This window comes from Penicillium longicatenatum (assembly GCF_028827895.1).
Source record: "Penicillium longicatenatum strain IBT 33135 chromosome Unknown contig_1_segment0_segment0, whole genome shotgun sequence".
Taxonomy (NCBI): domain Eukaryota; kingdom Fungi; phylum Ascomycota; class Eurotiomycetes; order Eurotiales; family Aspergillaceae; genus Penicillium; species Penicillium longicatenatum.
In genome coordinates this window covers 1,783,277-1,803,212 of record NW_026643119.1, presented here as the reverse complement: position 1 = coordinate 1,803,212, position 19,936 = coordinate 1,783,277, and the positions used below count along the sequence as shown (strand labels likewise).

At 46.0% G+C, this 19,936-nt stretch overlaps 8 protein-coding genes across 8 annotated transcripts; 3 read left to right on the top strand and 5 right to left on the bottom strand.

Moving 5' to 3' along the window:
- Nucleotides 1-1,134: 1,134 nt before the first annotated feature.
- Nucleotides 1,135-1,623, bottom strand: N7484_001454 (uncharacterized protein; the record flags this gene model as incomplete). Its single annotated transcript, XM_057111874.1, has 1 exon — nucleotides 1,135-1,623. The coding sequence occupies one exon, from the start codon at nucleotides 1,621-1,623 to the stop codon at nucleotides 1,135-1,137; it is 489 nt and encodes a 162-aa protein (XP_056976611.1).
- A 466-nt stretch (nucleotides 1,624-2,089) lies between these two features.
- On the bottom strand, nucleotides 2,090-3,496 carry N7484_001453 (uncharacterized protein; the record flags this gene model as incomplete). The annotated part of the gene is made up of 5 exons (XM_057111873.1): nucleotides 2,090-2,455; nucleotides 2,517-2,630; nucleotides 2,685-2,994; nucleotides 3,059-3,285; nucleotides 3,344-3,496. The coding sequence occupies 5 exons, from the start codon at nucleotides 3,494-3,496 to the stop codon at nucleotides 2,090-2,092; spliced, it is 1,170 nt and encodes a 389-aa protein (XP_056976610.1).
- Nucleotides 3,497-5,263: 1,767 nt separating this feature from the next.
- N7484_001452 (amidohydrolase family protein) lies at nucleotides 5,264-6,379 on the bottom strand (the record flags this gene model as incomplete). The annotated part of the gene is made up of 3 exons (XM_057111872.1): nucleotides 5,264-5,704; nucleotides 5,761-6,092; nucleotides 6,241-6,379. Coding segments are annotated over 3 exons (912 nt in total), but the record flags the coding sequence as incomplete, so codon positions are not given.
- Nucleotides 6,380-7,827: 1,448 nt separating this feature from the next.
- Nucleotides 7,828-9,224, top strand: N7484_001451 (uncharacterized protein; the record flags this gene model as incomplete). The annotated part of the gene is made up of 3 exons (XM_057111871.1): nucleotides 7,828-8,369; nucleotides 8,427-8,682; nucleotides 8,733-9,224. The coding sequence occupies 3 exons, from the start codon at nucleotides 7,828-7,830 to the stop codon at nucleotides 9,222-9,224; spliced, it is 1,290 nt and encodes a 429-aa protein (XP_056976608.1).
- A 762-nt stretch (nucleotides 9,225-9,986) lies between these two features.
- On the bottom strand, nucleotides 9,987-11,513 carry N7484_001450 (uncharacterized protein; the record flags this gene model as incomplete). Its single annotated transcript, XM_057111870.1, has 2 exons — nucleotides 9,987-11,225; nucleotides 11,325-11,513. 2 exons carry the CDS (start codon nucleotides 11,511-11,513, stop codon nucleotides 9,987-9,989), a joined length of 1,428 nt encoding a protein of 475 aa, XP_056976607.1.
- Nucleotides 11,514-13,658: 2,145 nt separating this feature from the next.
- On the top strand, nucleotides 13,659-15,024 carry N7484_001449 (uncharacterized protein; the record flags this gene model as incomplete). The annotated part of the gene is made up of 7 exons (XM_057111869.1): nucleotides 13,659-13,661; nucleotides 13,706-13,943; nucleotides 14,017-14,157; nucleotides 14,229-14,346; nucleotides 14,411-14,479; nucleotides 14,533-14,559; nucleotides 14,616-15,024. The coding sequence occupies 7 exons, from the start codon at nucleotides 13,659-13,661 to the stop codon at nucleotides 15,022-15,024; spliced, it is 1,005 nt and encodes a 334-aa protein (XP_056976606.1).
- A 1,034-nt stretch (nucleotides 15,025-16,058) lies between these two features.
- Nucleotides 16,059-16,346, top strand: N7484_001448 (uncharacterized protein; the record flags this gene model as incomplete). The annotated part of the gene is made up of 1 exon (XM_057111868.1): nucleotides 16,059-16,346. The coding sequence occupies one exon, from the start codon at nucleotides 16,059-16,061 to the stop codon at nucleotides 16,344-16,346; it is 288 nt and encodes a 95-aa protein (XP_056976605.1).
- A 1,253-nt stretch (nucleotides 16,347-17,599) lies between these two features.
- On the bottom strand, nucleotides 17,600-19,709 carry N7484_001447 (Major facilitator superfamily domain general substrate transporter; the record flags this gene model as incomplete). The annotated part of the gene is made up of 6 exons (XM_057111867.1): nucleotides 17,600-17,968; nucleotides 18,012-18,074; nucleotides 18,147-18,331; nucleotides 18,396-18,880; nucleotides 18,951-19,035; nucleotides 19,217-19,709. The coding sequence occupies 6 exons, from the start codon at nucleotides 19,707-19,709 to the stop codon at nucleotides 17,600-17,602; spliced, it is 1,680 nt and encodes a 559-aa protein (XP_056976604.1).
- Nucleotides 19,710-19,936: the final 227 nt, after the last annotated feature.

Here is a 19,936-nt window from a genome sequence, read left to right as displayed (position 1 = left end):
AGGATCTACACAGCCCAATTATTCTGCCATATGTAGACTTGTGTGTAAGACATTGAGGCAAGATTCGACGATGCGATGGACTTCACACTACCCAATCAATATCCTAACCCTTAGCTACTACGTCAGCTGGCGGTTCAAATGTAGCCGATCATCCTTTATGATGAGTAACTCAATGGTTGACTACATAGTTTGCTTTAATGAAATATAAAGTGCAATAGGAGTTAATCGGAGCAAAATGCAGCAGATCTCTAAAGTGACTCCACGTAGAAGAGTGAAGCCAATATTAAGGCATGTCCATACCCAATCATTTCATACCAGCCACTGCAACATGTTCTGATCAAGGTATCCACGAAAATGACTCAACCTTCGACCTACCAAGAGGTCTGCCGCTCGAAAGAGTCCTTAAGCGAGGCGCATCTACGAATAATAATTCCTCCATATGGCTGCCCGTGGCGAATTAATTTACCACCATGGAATATGTACAATAATTTGTTGTCATTATCATTTCATGGAAGCAATTTCTTGCGGTAATGGATAGGAATCTAAGAGGTGGGCCGGTCGAGATGAGATTGAAATATTAGAGGTGGACCCATGGAAAATATAAAGAATGATCTGCATTTCATTGCTATGCAAGGACATATATGTGTCGCATACAGTGGGACAGGTGCATATGTAGCCTGTTCCTATTGAGCTTCTTCAAGCGACGCCCAGTCCCGGCACTTCGGTCGAAGGTTACACGGCATATTTAAGAAGGTGGATCAAAATGCATCTACCGGTCCGATTCATCCACATGTTTTGATCTTGAGTGAGACCAATAAAGCTTTAATGTTGTGTCACAAATCAAAAGCTTCCTATCAGGAATCGTTCTTCACCTCGTGATCACCATCATGGTGCTCGTTGTCCCAACACATTGAAGAGAACTCTTCATATCAGCCTACAATTCAACGAAAGACTCTCCAATAAAAGCTAGAAAGTTGAAATCTGGCTGCTACGCGATTATGACGTTAGACATATCAGCCAGGCCTGTCCTTTAGATCGCGATGTGAGGCCTAGAGAATGCTATACGAGTTAGGTTTATCGATTTCCGATTGGGCCGACCAAAAGTACAGGAATCACAGGCGTTTTCCTTAAAAATCATTTACTTTTATGCTGGAATGCTTCCTCAAAAGTGATACACCCGATCACTCCAATCAAGGACCCGATACCTGCCCCGCCAATTAGACCGCGCCACCCCCCTAAAATAGCCACAGAAGGCCTCCGTAAGGCCACCACAACAGCTCCTATGACCGCCCCCGGCTCACCCCAATTATCAATTGCCAACTGCCCTGTATTGTATCGTAGCCGCCAACTGCGATCTCTCCACTCAATATCCTCTCGTCCCCACATCCTGGCAATCATCCCGGCGGTTGATATTCCAGCACCAATGATGCTTCCGGCGCCTGCCGAGCGAAGGAGAAGAGGCATGGTCATAGATCGACGTTTGAACGCAGATTCAATAGTGAAGCTTATCAAGCCTAGCGCAGTTCCTAGCTGAAAACCGCGACTGGCAACATGGGTGGCGAGAATAGTTCGCGCCAAAGGTTGATCTTCGGCATACTCGGCTGTGGGGAAAAAGTGGGACATCGGGATGTATTAGAAATCAAGAGGAATTTATTGGTACATTGATTGCTCCTGGATTTTAGAAAGAAACTCTTACTTCTTACCTTGTCTTTATAGTGAATCATTGCTGACACGAGGTGGCGGGGAAATCCCGTCGGAGAATGTTCTGGCCCGATCATGATGAAATGCTACCCAGTTCATATGCAGTGTCTTACTTTGATGCTGATGCGGCCAAAAATATTCAAGTTTCGATATGCATTATTTGGTTTATTATCGGGTCAAAAGAGATAGACTTAATAATCCGCCATCCTACGTTTTATGGCCAGAGGCTGTAGAAAAAGAGATTCTTCCGGGATATTGTTCCAAAATTGAATTAATAGTAATATTTTTGGGTAAGGAGACATAACGCAGGGAGTGACGGCTTAGAGCACATCTCACCGTCCACAAGAACTTCCTAGCCGGACCTCTCAATCATCGTCTCAGAGACCACCTAAATTCCAGGGCCCTGGCCTTTCACATCGTCTCTGTCCCAGTCACTATTTGCCGTAATGTGTGTCGTAGGTTCCTTTCGGCCGGTGTCGAGGCTGATAAGTTCGTCATCCAGCTCGTTCCACTCATTGTTCTTGCGAGACACAAGTGGATAACTGTTCTTCTTGCGACTTTGCGACTGTAAAGCACTTTGTGATTGTGTTTGTCGAGGATAGTCCCGGGAACTGCCTTGGCTAACAATCAATCCTGCCTTGCGAGCAAGGCGGCGGACAAGAGGATAGATCATAGGGAAGTTTCCTACAGCGACCGCTACAAAGGACTCGCGTCGAGCCCAGGCAGCGCCCTCTGCAGCACTTCTGGATCCTCCCTACGGGTTTAAATTTTAGTCTCCTGTGAGGGCATGAAGTAATTTTGTGAAGTGTGCTTACTGTTAAGATCAAAGCGCATCTTAATATTCCAGCCGTCATAACAAATAAGCCTCCGCTGAACAGAACCAAAAGTCGTGCCTTTTCTCGCCATCGCATTTTGGCCTTCATCAACATCTAAAGATATTTGTTAGATTACAAGCGAATTAAAAAATCTAAACAATGACTCACAGGGATAGGAATGCTCATGAGTTCAATATCAGTGATCGCGTTCAGGATAACGGTAAAATAGATATGCAGCTTGGCGACTGCTGGTTGGCAGCCATCTAAGAGTACTTCTATGTTAGCAAACGAAACCTGAAATTCCTTAACATGAATAAAGCAGTTCCATGCAGTCTCACTTCCTGGGTTTGGGTATATTTGCCAATTCCTGTGCATTGGATGACACCCCGCAAGAATCACAACAAGCACAACAACGTAAGTCACTGCAATAGATGCATATGAGATAAGGATTCGAATTCGCATAAAGGGTAAGCCGTCGCTAGAGTATTGATGTCAGGTAGGTGTAAAAAAAGGAGGGGGAGATGCTGTATGTCGATACGTACGTGAGGCGTGAATAGAAAATCGCCATGCATGCTTTGAGCAACCATAAAGTCGTGACATATAATGACCAGCCAATCACCTGGACTTTCGAGCCACCGACACGCCAGCGGTATTCATCCGAATCGGGAGACAGGCTTGCACGTTGTTCATCAGTCATGGAACTATTGGCAAGGCCATGATACCAATCAACTACAGCATACGCGGCAGCTGTTTCCATAGCATATACTACCTATATGTAGAATTCTGTCAGTATTTTGAAAATGTTTGATTATTAAATGAGTACTCACACCAGCCAAAACCATCAAATAATCATCTGCTTGGAAGTTCTTCCATCCCACCATAGCCCATCGTGCCACAATTCGCAGCGCGATCAAGAAAATGGAAACTCCGAGTAAGGAGAAGCCCTCAACAATGAATTGACTGGAGCTCGTATCAACCATGATGGCGCATCTGAACTCGTGATTGGTGATATCAATGACCACTGCGACTGTGTCATCACTGGCCCCGGAAGAGAAACACGGCAGTTCCAATGCGAGACGCGCCTATATATGCTCCGTAGCACAAGAAAGGGGTTGAGAATCCTTCCCCACAGCTTGATTTTCTTAGGATCAGTAAGAAGTCTCTCTTGCCTGCCGTGTCTAACCCACTGATACTCCACCTATGCCTTTCAAAGTTTACATCAGGACCCACCGCGATTGAGCCATTGGTCGCAATAGAGAAATACGAGATCTCAATTTTGAACCCCAGGAATTAAACATTTTGGCACGAAATCAGGAACGTTGCAGAACCTTAAATTTTCCAACACATGGTTGGTTCTCAAGTATTTGTCTTGACCATTGAACTAAACGAGTTTAGTGCAAAAAGAATGATAGGTGCCATCCCCTGAAATTCGCACGGCCCATGATTAGTACCCACCATAGCGAGGTCGAACACATCCTTGGAAACCTTGCAATGGTCGAAGTCATAGACTGGAACAAATTTGAGACACTGTGAATAATAGACTTATGCCATTGTGAATTTTACATCACGAAACCCCTATGTCGATGGCGATCATAATCATCTTGGGGATCTTGGCTCGTTAGATCGCCCTTGGTTAACCCTAATACGATATAGTGGCGCCGGAAAAATTCCGAAGGATTCTTGCTATGCGTCTATAGTGTTGAGATCCGCAAGCTGGCCCATCTTGCGATAGGTGTAGACGCTCTCAAATTGTGAACCGTTTATGTTGCGCGGCAACATTTCTCCAGTCGCACTCAAAAAAAGACCAAGATAGTTTTTGTCATGCATATCATCTCTGGTGTGCCCGTCTTCCCGAACGATGCCCACTGTGCCCCGCCCTGTGGACCAGCAGATCATGGTTACGCCAACCGATCGCGGGATCGATATTTTACCATCTACCCAAGATCTTCTCGGGCCCTCAGTGGCAGATATGCTAGTAAGTCCCCACATTTGACCCACTACAGTACAGGCAACACAGTACTAGCCATTGTAAGGATCACAACCGATCTTGATTCATATGGCGGCCGACACATGGTTCATGCTATTGACCGGGTACATTGAACCTTTCCAGCCAAGATTTTCTCTAGGATTAGACCCATTGCGACCAAACTCTTGACACCGACCCCTAGATATGCCAAGATAAAGTAGATCGGCAAATTTGAAGCAATTGCCTTTCCCATACCACGAGCGCTAAGCTTAAATTGGCAAGATCCATCCGGCTCGCAGTCAGGGCACCTTTCGCCCCATGGTGCCGTCGCATCTTCCCAACATCATTCCGACCAATTGAGATGCGTCGACATTTTTTCGTGAGAAGTGTCTCTGGTCTAACTTCGATCGAAGTGGTATTATCGGCTGAGTGAGAAGCGACATGCTTCCGGATCATGCGCGCCGGACTGAGAAGGAAGCAAATACCTTCTCATATGGAAAAGCGGGAAACCCATTTTCAGACCATTCGAGAGGCTGCACCGACATAGGGGTCGGAAAATTGAAAGGTTCACTTGATCTATATCACATTTATTATTGAACTCCGTTGCCCTGGTTCTAGTGAGACGCTCTGATTTCAGTTTGGCTGACATAAGGGGCTTCAACTTGTATTGCTCTGTCCTCTTATATTGTACCTTCCTTCACTATATACTAGCCGAGGAAGCAGCAAAAAGAGCTCGGAAGTAAGATCACAGGGTTGAAAGTCTCATTTGTGACTATTAATGCTACAGATGACCCAAGTTTCCAAGACTTGCCGGGTTTCGCTCCCCGTTCAGTCCAAATAGCCGCATGGCGTTTTGGTGCGAGATAGCAGCCCTGGAATTTTCGTTGATTTCAAGCGAATCAAACCAGTCTGCCGCATCCTCATTACTTTCATAAGAATAATCAACACTGAACATCACACGAGGTTCTCCGAGTTCCTCAATCGTGCTTTTCAATGTACTGTGCCGACGAACACCAGCCAATGTAGCATAAAAATGGGTTCGGAAATAATGCATGAGAGACTTTGTGTGCTTTCCGTTGCTCCCAGGTGTTCCAATAAGCATCCGCTGATCTGCGCGATGGATGATAAATGGTAGAGCCTCAGCGCAGTGACCTAAGATGATGTTCACGGGATACTTGTCTAAGATACCTGAACACATAATTCTCAGAGCATCGCCGGCACACTCCACCCCAAGCCATATGACGCCGACACCAAATTTGGATATTGGCCATATAGCACCTGCTGGTGGGGTGGAGGGAGTCTCGGATGCATGTATAGAGGAACTTGAAGACGGTGCAGCATTGCCCAGAATGGCTCACATTCCGGCGCATCGAGGTATCGCAGCTTCTCATCACGATCGTCAAGGTTTGTAAAACCATTAATCAAGACTCCCTTGGCACCCAGCTGCGTCACGGCTCTTTCAAGCTCCCTGGCAGCGTCCTCTGGGTCATGCATTGCGACATATGCAAAGAAACCGAAGCGGGAAGGATATGTCGCGACGTATTTCTGATGGATGGTATTGTTTGTCTCCCTTGCGAATCGAATGGCGGTTGCTGTATCACTGACGCCCTCTATTCCAGGGGATGTTAGACTTAGAATGGCATATTAGATGCCGCATTGATCCATTGATTCCAGTCGTAGATTAACATCGTCCAGTCTAAGCTCAACATCGGCGAGGAATTCGGGACTGAATAGCAGACCCTGCAGACCTTCGATTACCGGGCGGGGTGGATGGGCTTGGTGTGCAGCGAAGAGAGGGCTTCGGACTGCTTCCTCCAAAACAATCTTTCCACCCCGACGAGGAACCCGAATACTTTTGAGTGGTTTCACGGTTCAGGGCCATCTCGAAAATGATGTCCTTTGGAGAAATTAATTAAAAGGATTTCTAGGCCCTCATTCTGTCGACTGGGAGAACCCATTTATGTCAGTCCAGCCCCGCTGTCCTCAACTTGAGTATCACACTCGATACACAAAGCGGGTCTGGATATTACGCGTGTCGCGGGGAACGGGGGAAAGGCCCAAAATGCTCTTCTGAGCACGCGGGGCAAATTTGATCGTTAGCAGGCGGTGAAACAAAAGATCGGTAGGGGAAACATCCGTGAGTGACTCAAGTGCATATGCCTCTTAACTTTTTGACGTGTGATGGAGGCATGTCTGCCTGATATGCCAGGCACTAAGCATGAGTTCTGTTATATTGATATTCCTCCTCCGCCAAGCCCTGCAACAAATGCTTATATGGTGCTTCCTAGGTCGCATCTACCACCTTTACGCTACTAATACCTAGAGGAAGAGCATGGAAGATGTGTTCTCATAGCGATCATCAAATCTCGCCAGAGATGCACGCTAGTGAGTTTTAGCTATAATTTCAAGTAGACGAGATGAATTGAATCTCATATTTGGGCTACCGAACAATGCCGCCAATCACACTACGCACTGGCTGCGGCCCGTGGACGCAGCTGATATCAGCACACAGGATACGTTTTATCAAATACGAATAACGAATAAGTGAGGTTTAAGCATCTGGGGGCCGTGTTAAGTGGGTTGTCATAGCGCTTAGCTCCTATGTCCCCATTGGCCAAGCAATAACCCGCGAGTTATTTTAAGTCACAAAGTTCAAAATTGGCATGATATGGATCGAGGTGTCAAGTGTTGCTGTCAGCACGACTTCAAGCACCGTCTTGTTTTTTTTTTTTTTTTTTTTTTTTTTCCTTTCTCTTTTTTCTAGAATAAGATTCCATTGCTTTTCCCCCAGCTGTGCAGCTCGTGGCGCTTCTTAAGTTCCCGATTGGGTCTTGGGTTAAGTCATGAGTGGGAAGGTCTGCTGTGACTGGTTGGCTCTTGAAGGTCCGTCTCCCACATCCGATCCTTCAAGTACTTCGCCATTGCTGGGATCATAACAAAGTTTTAGATAAGTTTAATTAACATCTTATGGCTTGTTTTCAGTTGGTCATTACACGACCGGAGTTATTAGCTGGGTAAAACTAGCGGCCTAACATTTCCACAAGTAGCAATGATGGCCACGGATTTCATGTGTATGTAGTATACATTCGTAGCTATGGGAAAAGTTAAGCTTTCCAGGATGCATTTGATGCGCTGCATAGCCGGGTGATAGAGTGTCAGCACGATTCTTAATTTAGACGAATCTGACATCCTAGTTCACCGAATTAGCCAAGTATTCCAAATAGTTTGATGTTTTCCTATAGTGATCATTGTTCATATTTTTATTTAAGTGGAGTGTGTCGTTAATGAGATTGTTCCTATTGAGACAATCCGAACTACAACCTAGTATTTTGAATCAACACAACCATGATTTCCATGATTCGGGCTAGTCTCTCATCGGTTCTCACTCACATAGGGCCCATTGGGTTGACCTTGTTTGTGATTAGTATCTGCTCTGCTGTTTTCTTTTCCAGGGCTTTCATCTTCCCAGAGCGGGAAAAAAGAAACTTTACTAAAGATAATATGCTCTCTGAATTTGAAGAAATGAGGAAGCATCACGAGACGGCTGATCTGTTGCAGGACTTGATTGAGTTTGACGGTGCAGGCAGTTGGCCTCCGCAAGCCTCTCATGGCAAAGCGTGGCCCATAGCGCTTCGTCCATACCATGACGTCTATCTCAAACTTGCCAAATCACTGCCCACGGCACATGTACCACTTGAGAAAGAAATCCTCTCTAGACGACGTTTTGAGTATCGGGCACAGATGCGAAACCTTTTGCGGGATAACGTTGATTTATCGGCCGTAGAGGAGATTCTCTCGATAACTAAAGCAACGGATCGCTCTTTATTCTCGGAAAAGGCATATAATGGCTTTTATGCGTGCATTGCAGTCTCGCGTCATGCTTATAGGTTCGTTCAAATTCGCGCGACAATAGTTTCAGTACTTTTTCTGACTTTTATTTTCAGATGGGCCACCATACCTGTCGTCAAAGTCGCACAAGAGGAAAAGCTGATTGATTTTCCTCCTGAGCTTGAGCTGCCCTGGCGTTTTATCCAACAACGCTATAGGATAAAGTCACAAGGAGGCAACATTGTGTCGAACTATCTTTGTAACTTCGACACAGAGGGAAAGATTGTCTACCAGATCAATAGTGGCATGCCCGAAACTATCAGATCAGCTGAGTACAACTTCGCACATATTTTCGTCGCTATGGAAAAATTGGTATGTGTTGGAATATCTGATCCATTGTTGTGGTGCTAATCTCTGACCAGGCACTACCAATATATTACAACCTCATCAAGTCCATATTATTTTACGAACAAGGTCAGAAAGAGGCATGCGTTGACTGTCTCAGGACGATCAGAAAACATCTACCACGCGCTTTGGATACATATCGAAACACCCTAGTCGATTCTAAGATACCTCATAGTTTATGGTTGTCTTACGTGCAAGGATTTCAGGCTTGGGGTGCTGGAGAGATTATAGATGGCACCTATATCGAGTATGATGGCCTTTCTGGCAATCAACAACCAATGTTTCATTTCATTGACGCTTTCTTGGGAATCGATCCTTATCTAAGTGAGGAATCATTGCAGAGATACATTCATTCTTCGCAAAGAAAGTTGAGTATGGCCTTGAGAAAGCACAGTTTTAGACAGAGGGCACGATTGGCGGGACTCTTTGAAATTGACACTGAGATGGAGAGCATCAAGAACCATATACGGGTAAGTTTATGTCAACATTTTGCGAGTTTTGATTCCTGATTTTTGTGAAGAATTTCAGAGCAGCTCATCGAGCCCGAATACATCCATATCTCAGCGTTCCTGCTCCCGAAAGAATGATCATGACTGCCGGAAAGTCTGTTCTAGAAAGCAGTGCAGTCAGCAATATTAAGTCAGCACTCGATTTCTTGGAAGGCTTCCTTGTTAAAAGGCAAAAGGAGACGGTTTAATAGTAGAATACATGAATCAGTATATGGTACAGATGATTTTTCTGCAAATTCAAGAGTTTGAAATGCTCTAGTTCGAATCATGTTGAGATCTGAGATCTTCGTGAAAAGTAACCAGACACCAAATTAATATGCAGTTAAGATTTATGCCCTTTCTATCTGCTTTATGCTGGGAGCACATTTACTGTCTATCAAGCCGTCCATTTTATGAAAGAATTGGGAGCTCTGGGTGCTGTCACTCCGTCAAATGTCTTTGAATAGGCACCTGGGCAGGTAGCTGTAATTTCAGCCTCATTTTCCCGCACCCACACCTGCGGATCTTTTTCAAACCTGACGATGTCAAAGCCATATTCTAGAGTTTATTAAGGGCAATCAGAGAGGTCTACTGGAACTTCAGGGGCTCTTCAACCCCTAAAACACTTCATCCAAAAAGCAAGGGGTCCGAGACAGAAATCTTGAAGGGGAAGGTGAGAATACATTAGACTGCTACTTGTTATACACGTAACGTGTAACACTAAACTCCGGTAAGGCATTTCTATTTCCAATATAACTGGTTTTGATTTCAAAATGTTCTTCTTTAGAGCCCCTCAAGGATCTTGGGGAAAAGACCCTCATCAAACTCCCAGAGCGTAGTCTGGAAGTTCACCGAGAAAGCACCACCAGTCCACCAAGTCGACCGAGCACCTTGCAATTTGTACAAATCCTGGTAGAAGCCAGCCTTGACTTCTTCGACAGAGACACGGGCGTGCATAGGCCCGTGGGTAGCAAAGGCAGCCCAGCTCAGCTCCTGACTTTTAGTCGAGCCAGACAGACGTCCAGATTTCAGCAGTGTGTTAAAGCTATCTTGAGCCAACACCTTAGCATCAGCAGCAGTCGTACTCTTGTTGCCGATAATCATCACACGGAACAGGTGGTCAAGGCCACTGTACTCGTAGCTTTGGACCATAGGTTCGTCCTGGAAAACGAGGTAGTGATTGGGCGCAGCGGTGGAGGGTAGGTTGGAGTATAGGTAGCTTGTGTTGAAAGCGGCATTGTCGACCAAGCCGCAGAATTCGTTGGAGTAGTCGAATTTTGATAGGGTGTTCCACTCAGTGGGGCTAAGGTCCAAAGGCCTCATGTTGCTTTCGCTGGGCTCGATGGCAACGAGGAGGCGACGCGCGGCGATACGGGTCAGTTTGCCCGTCTTGTGGTTGCGAACAGTGAGGAAAACGCCGTTGTCAGAGCGGGTGCTCTCGACCACGGTGCTGGAATAAAACACATCATCGCCGAGGTCCTTTTCGATGGCATTATACAGAGCTTGGTTGCCGCCAGATGCTGGCTTATACAATGCCATTTCGCCAACCATGGCGCGTGCCATATCCCAACCGAAGGCTTGTAGCGCGAACATGGTTGTAGCTTCGCTCATGTTACCCACGCCGAGACCGGTGCTTGTATACATGAGAGGCGCAGCCTTCTCAACGCCATGCTTGATCAGGAACTCGCCAAAGGGAATCAGGAGGTCCGCGGGGATATTTTTGGGCTCGGGGAAGTTCCAGTAGCCAGGGCGCAGCATCGACTCCCACGGCTCGATCACCTTGAGAAACTTTGCAATTGCGGCAATCTGGATCGTTACCGAAGGCGCATTGAAGTCAACTTTTTTGCCAGTGTTGAAGTCAAAGTATTCGGTGGTTGCGGTGGAGGTACTTGAGTTGGTGGTGATTGAGATGTTGAACCGGGAAAAGAAATCCATGGATTTGCTTATGTTGAGGAAACTGTTAACACCGTAGTCGTAGATGGCGCCAGTCTTCTCGTCGACATAGGTATCGACCATACCACCCTGCAAATAGAGCTCACGTCAGCGCTTGCTTCCATAAATTCCTGCTTCAAATTCTCTTTAAAGGGGGTAACTGAAGGATCTCAATTTTTTTGGTCTTACCAGAATGGCTTCTTTCTCGATCAGCGCAATGCTCTTCTTGAAGTCATCGCGCAAACGGACGGCAGCGTAGGCACCAGAAGCACCTCCGCCAATGACCACAACATCTTTTTGGACGATTTCAGGGCTCCTAGCGGCAACCAATGGCAAGGCAGCCCCTAGTGCGAGCGCAATTGATGCCAAAGACAGCATTTGGAAGAATGAATCAGAATCCGATAGGTCAGGGAGGAAGCAAAAGAGCTGTTGCGCGAGCTGACAAAAAAGCAAAAAGGCCCGAGCTTCGAGAGTTAAAGTATCCGAGGCTTCTCCTATTCATCGGTCAGCCTCGGGTGGAATTATTAATAAAAACAAAATGGGGCATAGCTAGGTATAAGCAGCTAGTAATTAGTTCAGGACGGGAAAGTCGGCAAATCGCTGCAATAGCATTCATTCTAAAGCCACTGTGGAGGCAATGCCAGCAAAGCATGCACAGTAGAGTTTCAGTCGACAGGGATTTAATTGGCCGGCTAAATGAAATACATTTATGTTGGTGGTATTAAGCCTGATTGGTGGCATTATGAGTCAAATTGATCCGCACTCCACAGACATGGCGCACGCACCTTAAAACGCCCACGCCCACTATGTGCACTGCACTCTCCCCACCAATCATGCCACACAGTTTTCATTAACCTGCTGGAACTTCATGAAAACACAAACATGACTCTGGGTGTTATTTAATCTTTATTGTTTGGAGTCTGCGAGTTGTTTATTTAGATTTAACAGCACGTTTACTTTAGTATCTCCAAAGGCAGGTGCCCTCCAGAATTTCCCCCTTCAAGAAGATCCTGCTAAGAACACACTTAGAGTTCATATTTTCACATAGAACTCAAAAATTATTCATATTAAAGGGGCCATCAAAATACAATTCTCGGACGTCGGAACTCATGTTCGCAGAGCATCGCCTCGGCTTGTTCACAGCGGCGAATTAGCCAATATACTTGCGACCAGAGGTGGAACCAAGCCGGGCTAGATCATGTTACTACAGTAGCTTTATGCATCACGATCAAAAACTTCGATCTCTATGGCTTTGTGGCGCCCAAGGACCCGCAGGTACCCGCAGCCCCCAATATAATCCCGTGGGGGCCACCCCCTGGGGCGGATGGCTGAATGAAGCATACACTAGTAAGACTGGGAAATCGCTGATACCCTGTGGGTCTAGCCTTGCAACTCACTCCCAGATTCACTGTATCGCCACACTAAGATTTGAGGGGCTGGGCACGTATTCCTCCACACGTCACTATGGGGAAATTGTTTTTGTCCGAGGTAATGCAGTGACGCGTCATGTTCAGGCAGCCTTCTGGTCTGTTTACAAAGTCAGAGAAGTCGTTTCTTGAAAAGTTAATTCAATTGTATTTGCTCTGAGTTATTTAATGGCAAAAAGTGACTGAAGACTACTGCAGGGAAAACAGGGGTTGGACTCACTTGGCGTGGGGCGAATCCTTCCACCAAGAGCCATGGAAGGGAAAGAATCCTTCGACGCGCAAGCATCGGGTTTCTATGTGGGCAATTATAATTGAACACCATGCAGTATTACTTGAATACCGCATTAAAAGTATTAGGCAAGGCGCAGTATTTGGAATTCAGAGTAGCAATATTACCGAGGACCTACTCATGTACCTCTTTGATTACAGTTAATTTCTGTACCGAATGTGAAGGTGGTTTAGAAGTGTGACCCAGAGTCGGCATCTTCCTGACCTATATCCCGGCTCAAATGGCGCGTTATTCATGCCGTGTACTTAAGTTAAGGGGGTTCATATGGTCAAGGAAATGAGGTAAAGTGGCATTTTATCTGAATTAAAATTACTGCATGATACCATATCTGGTTAGTGAGGTGTACAACTAACGCTTCAGGGTGTTCAATTAAAGGTGCCCTTCTGTGCGTCGATTGCATGTAACCAATCGTCGGCAAACTCTGCAAATTGTAATTAAGAATTTTTCTGATTACAGATTTCCCCATCGAACACTCATCGGAAAACTAAATATTGCACTTCAATGTCTTGACCACTGGCGTCACTAACTACCCTGTCCGCCTGGAAAGACGACCATGGCCCCCAGTACGATATTGATAGTGGGTAGAGGGTCAGCATCCGTCGGCGAAAATCACCTTCCTCAGATCCTAGTCGTGCAGACAGTCTTCACATTTCTAGCTGTTACCGCGGTTGCTTTACGTCTATATGTTCGCCTTAGATTGATCAAGAATCCTGGGTACGATGACTGGTCCATTCTCATTGCAGCGGTTCGTTCCTCCTTGCCTTCTTGAGTCCGAAGAATACCGTCTCTCCAATTTTGAGCCAAAAGATGGTGAGATCCACACATTAAAATTGAGCTGACACTGACATGATCAGTTGTGTGCTTTGGGTGGCTGGATCCTTTATATTTTCGAGGCCGCTCACGGGTTGGGACATAGCGACGCGTGGTTCGATGCAGGAAATGGTGATGAACAGAAAATTACACAGGGAACATTCTGGCAATCCATAGTTTGTTCTTCGCTGGGTATGGCTATGCTCAAGATTTCCATTGCCTTGAACCTGCTGAGATTGAGCCCAGCAAGGTGGTATGTATACTGTTTATGGGGAAGCATCGGTAGGTGTCGAAAAACGGCTTTTTGAACACGGTGATTTAAGGGTTGCAGTGGCTAAAAGGAGACAATTTTTAGTGATCGTGATTGCCTACTGCTTCCTTGGCGCCATGGCATTTTTTCTCTACTGTTCGCCTATGTCGGCTTACTGGACTCAAGCCCCGGGCTCTCATTGCTACCCAGTGAGCCTTTTCGTGACTTTCGCCCTCGTCAACACTTGTAAGATAATGATAAAGATTTCCGGAATTTAAGGAGCGGTAAAAAGCTAATTTACTTATCTCATCAAACAGCTTTCAACATTTTCACTGATGTTCTTTTTGCGACGATCCCAATTCCTATTATTTGGACTTTGAAAATGCGACGTAAAGTCCGCTTCTATCTCATCGGCATCCTCAGTTTAGGCTATGTGTTCGTCTCCCTCCCCTTTTTGATTGATGAAAAATGGGTTGGCTAACCCCGATTTTGAAAATAGCGCCGTGATCTTTGGTGTCATGAACGCCGTTTATCAGATTGCGTTTCCCTCAACAACAGACGAGTACCTGTATGTCCGCCCCTCCATCCGCAGATTTCGATTGCGCTAATAATCTGGTTCAGGGATGATTGGATATTGTTTTGGGCGACGTATGCTTCCATTTTCTCTAGCCTGCATGCGTGATCCTTGCTGACTCCAAATCCAGTGCCCAATTCAACGTCGGAATCCTAGCCGCCTGCATTCCCTCCCTCAAACCTATCGTGAGCACCGTGCTCAAGCTTTCCGATTACTCAAACTCCTATCCCCCAAGCCGGAATATATATGGCACTCGCTCCCGATCTCGCCGTGTCCCGACCAACACCGGAGGAAGCACGCATACAGTGGGCGGAGGTGGCGGGAACCGCATCTGGTCCCTGCATCGAGGCGATCAATATGCGCTCCAAGAATTGGGCAGTCGTGATTCTGGTGATCGTGGTCATGAGCATCATCCAAATGGTGAGTATAGTGCCACGATTACGTACGATGAGCCATGGCCCTTGCCTAGAGATCTTCATCAGCAGAGTAAAGGTGTTGAAGATGGAATTGTTAAAACAACTGAGGTTATTGTAAATTAGTCATGTATCTTCCTTTCTTCAAGTTCTTCCATTTCTTCCATATGTATATTTAGGCATTCTCCAACAAATATTGCTTTTGGCGGACTTTATACTAGGAGAATAGTTCTTTATGCCAAATCTTCGACAACTGATCGGATACGGACTCGTTAGCAATAATATCAGAAAGTCTTCATAATAGCAAGAGCTTCAATGACCAGCAGCTGATGCATGGCCTTCCAGTGACGGGTACTTTCCGAATTGGACTGAAGGAGATTTACCGTCTCCTGGAATAGAGGAAGGAGATCAAGGACTCTTGTAGACAGATCCATGCACTTATAATCTCACCACCACTGTGAGCGCTGCGCTCAACCCAAGAGTATCCATGGATGCAGATCTTTATTTTGTGTTTATTACTGATACATCAATCTAAATCGTTGATTGTAACGGGTGACGTGCAAGTGAGAGTAGAGAATGAGGGATTGAAACAACTCTAGAAGCAGAGGCATGGCTGGCTACTGAGATGGGATGAAGGCGGAAGCTCAATGTGTGACCTAGAGGCACAAAGCCGACCAATTACACAACAAACAATGGTCATCTGCCCTCAAGTCCCCAAAAAGTGGATCAAGCATTAATCCCGCATCCACATACCCCACCCTGCAGCAGCAATCACAGTCACAACAGCCCTATAGGGCTGAAGCTTAGCATGGAACTTGACCAACATCTTTTTACAGCGAAGTCAACCCATGCCCCATCCCCTGAGTCTCCTGATTGGTGATCTAAATATGGGCCCGCGGGTGACACTGGCATCACACGAAGTCTCGATGGGTCAGCTCCATGCCCACCCAACCAATTCACGAGCATAACCGCCAAAGATGGCCTTGCATCAAGTCAAGGTGCATTTCTCACCTTGACGTGTCTCAAATGGATGTGATAAGTTCTTCGTAGGGATATAAAGGTCTTATTGTGCCCTGGGACCAGAAAGACTCATTTTACGCGAAACATCACATTTGGAAACGTCCCACAGACCCTCCTCTCCTATAACTCGAATCTTTACCATGGGTCTCCTGAAGATTCTCCTCAAAGTAATTCTCATTCCCATTGCGGTTATCGTCGTCATCGTCGTCGTTATCGGAATCCTCATCAAAATACGTCGGGATCGGAAGAAGGAAGAAAAGCAGGTTCAGCAGAGAGGCTTTCATCCACCGCCTATTATGCAATGGACGTATCCTGAGCAAGGACATCCTGATAAGGTTCAGAAGCCAGCTCCGGTGGCTAATCCGGTCGCTGCTCCGAGTTACGTGGCCACGCCGAGCCAGATGGAGGCAGGTTATGCTCGAACGTAGAGTATGTTGATGAAGATGGCATTTTTTTCGGCTTGACGTTTTCGTTAACGACCATCTAGCTACATTATTATGAAGTTCAAGGCTGAGGCTACTGCGTTAGGAAAATTATCTATCATGTATGACAGCTGGTCTGGTCTGTTATGGTTAGCATACAGGATAGCTTCGGTCTTTTTCTTGAGTGTAATAGAAGTGTCCTTTTTTGATATATGCGTCCGAAAATCAGGGGCTAAAACCTGACCAGGAATCTTTGTACACGTTCTTGAGTATCTTGAGGATCCTTCATAATTCCATTTCCCCTCATGAGGATCCAATGCAGGGAAGTGGGTCATGCCAGTTGAATAACTCTGCTGCCTGGTTTCCTTCAGTGGAAGTCATCGCTGAGTATCTCCCTGGAATTTGCTGCAGACATGGCGCATAGTTGCAACCTTGATATTTCTGGCATTTTGTGAAACACAGTTTTGAGTTCATGAATTCTGTAGGCAACCACCAAAAGGTAGCTCATTTGTTCTATCGTAGGGCAGAGTGTTGGTCGATTCTCTAACCTCGTTGCAAAGCTGAATACTAGTGCGGATCGAGGCTAGCCTAGCATTATTCACACATCTCAAGTGAACCCGCTAATTCCTTTTGCTGTTCTTTCCCACCATGCGCCTTTAACTATAAAATTCGTATTCAAGACGGGCTTTCTAATACAAATGCCACGTGCGAGAGGCGTAAGGTGCAATTCTTGATGTTATCAGTAGCTGCCAGATTGTGTATCAAGTTAAACCGTCAATACATAACTTGTTATTGCCTAACTACACTGATTGCTAATGCGCGTGAAGGTGACCAAAGATTGTAGCTATCCAACATTAGAACACGTTCGAATCAGTCCCAGTCTTCTAAATACTCCAAATTTTCTCAACCTTCCCCTGAGTAGGAAAGCCCCGGAAAGTAGCTTCGGATACCGTCGTGCCTCTCAATCTGCTGTGACAAGTCACGCAGACTCTGACCTTAAAATCCGGGAGTCTCCGGCGGTGAACTACACGTCCGCGTTTTCACTTTCCCACATCTCTTCACCTTCCCACGTATCTTCTCGCTACTTGATCACCCCCTTTCCAAAACTCAGCATCCCATGATGATAGACTAATTAACCTTGGCAAGTTCTTTCATGTGTATGACACTCTCCTGTTCTCTCAATCTTTCAATTCTCTCATTGCTTCAACTCTACAGGTACGATGCGGGCTCATAGAGCGATGACGAAGTACACTATGTACCTAGCTAAGTTGCCTCCTGAGCGGATAGGAGGCCCTCCAAAGCTCTTTTCCGTGCTCATTGGAGATGGATATAAAGTGGGAACTTGGAATCAAACTAATTCCAGCCTCTAGACCTACTTGAGCCTCCAAGTCATCCCATACCTCCACTCCAACCATGCCAGGCTCAGGGAGCCCATGCATAGTCCACCCAATAAGGTGAATGTCCAACCTGCTCCCATTGCATCCAAAGAAACTTGCAAGAAGGCAAGTCCTGCACCGGCAAGTGAACAACGGACAATATTGTTCGCGGCCTGCGCCGTAGCTGGGGACTTGGGGTTGAGGTCTGTGAGAAGAGTATTGCAACACTAATGCGAAAATCCACAGTTTAGTCTTATTCAAAATGCGAATCAAATAATTCATGACATATACTTACATTGAAAGTCATTGCTGTTGCAAACCCTATTATGAATTGCAGAACGAGGGGAATTGCCATATGCTAAGTGACCAAGGGTTCAACTTCATTAGAATGCGTTATGATAGATCTTTAAAAACTTGAAAGTTGACTTACAGAGCGGGTCTGCAATGCCCATCCATAACCAGTGGTGCAAATTCCCGTGGCGCACATCGAATACCATATACTTCTAAATCGGGCTTTTTCGATAGGGAAAAGACTAAGGTCGTCGCCGCGCCTTATGTCTATAACCAGGTTGTGGGCGCGGGCCGTGAGACGGTAGTCACGGTTCATTACTTTCCCTGGCCAGGTACGAGCTCGTTAGCTCGGGTTTCTTCTGGCGGAAAGAAAGGTGAAGTATGGTACCTGAGCAGTATGCACCAACGCATGACCCTATTCCGAACGGTACATACACTAGTCCCACCTTCAGCTCAGACAGTTTATATATGTCAATAAAAAGAGTTGACATGGATCCTTGAAGACAACTGAAGTCCATGTAATAGATACCATTGATTCCAGTAATAAGGATACTACTCCTGGATGCAAGTACCTTTAGGCTCGCAAGAGGATTCGGGATCCGGAATTTTCGTGGCGCTACGTCTTCCTCATTCCCTGCAGTTACATCGGTGGGTGCTCTCGATAGACCGTAACTAACAATAGGGCGGTACAGCGTAGAGACCTTTCGCGACCCATTGCCGACAATACTGCGAGCTGTTTCGGGTAGGAAAAGAGCAATGCACAAGAGGCAGATGCCCGCGGCTATAGCAGGAATCCAGAATATCCAGCGCCACCCAGGAGCTTCAACCAAGGCTCCTCCAATAATAGGGCCAATGGCACATACAAGGTTTGGCCTGGAAAATGCATGAGTACATGTATCATTCTCAGGTTGATAGGATGAGAAGGGTGTAAGAGTCGACTTACCCTAAAAGTACCACGCCAACATAGCCGCCGCGCTCGGATGGTGCAGCAATATCAGAAATTACCCCGTATCCCATTGCAATGGTCGCTGGTGCTTGATTAGCGGTTCATGTCCAAGAATTTGAAATGGATCATTTTGAAGGGGCCAAAGGGTTTATTGAATGAAATCCCTTTTTTGTCTTTTTTTCCCTTTTTTTTCTTTGTTTTGAGATTGAGGAAGGTGAAATGAAGAGAAAAGGAAATAGAGGAAAAACAATAAGAATACCTACCAGCGCCACCAGCACTTTGCATCATCCTCAGCAAGAACAGCGCTATCCAACTGTTTTGCACCGCTAAGCCTATATTTGCAATAACATAAATGAATAAAGTGAGCAAGTAAACATTTCGTCGCCCAGTTATGTCCGCCATATCGCCCACAATTGCCGGCGCGAGGCCAGCAACTATCATGTAGGAGGTGATGGTGAGATTTATCTTTTCCACAGACACTTTCAGAGAATCCGACAGGGCATTTATGGCGGGAAAAAAAATGAACGATGATAATGGAGAAAACATCGCGGTGATGGTAATAAAAAATACCGCGATATATTTTTCTTTTTTGCTGAAGACAGAATATGCTTGCAGTTGGTGCTGGGCAACGGCATCCCTTTGTGAGAGCAAAACCTCTGCCTTCTGCTGAAGCGTGTTTCCTTCCTCTTGTTTTTTATTTGACGCCATGTTCTGCTCTGGTACAGTGTTCTCATGAGTTGCCTTAAGTTCCGCCATCAGTGAGGATGAGTATTGTTGGCAAGATGAAAGAAAGCGTGCTGGATGAGGTAGGGGGAGTTTACCCCCACAAAAAGCACGCCGGGGAGAGGGGGGAGCAGGAGGTGTCCAGAGCCGCACCCGGATTTATGAAGTACATTAGGTATAATGAGGGGTAATCCATGCTCAAAGCAGGGATTGCTATGGGTGTCGTTATGTAAATGACTATTTTTCGCAGGGGTATTCGA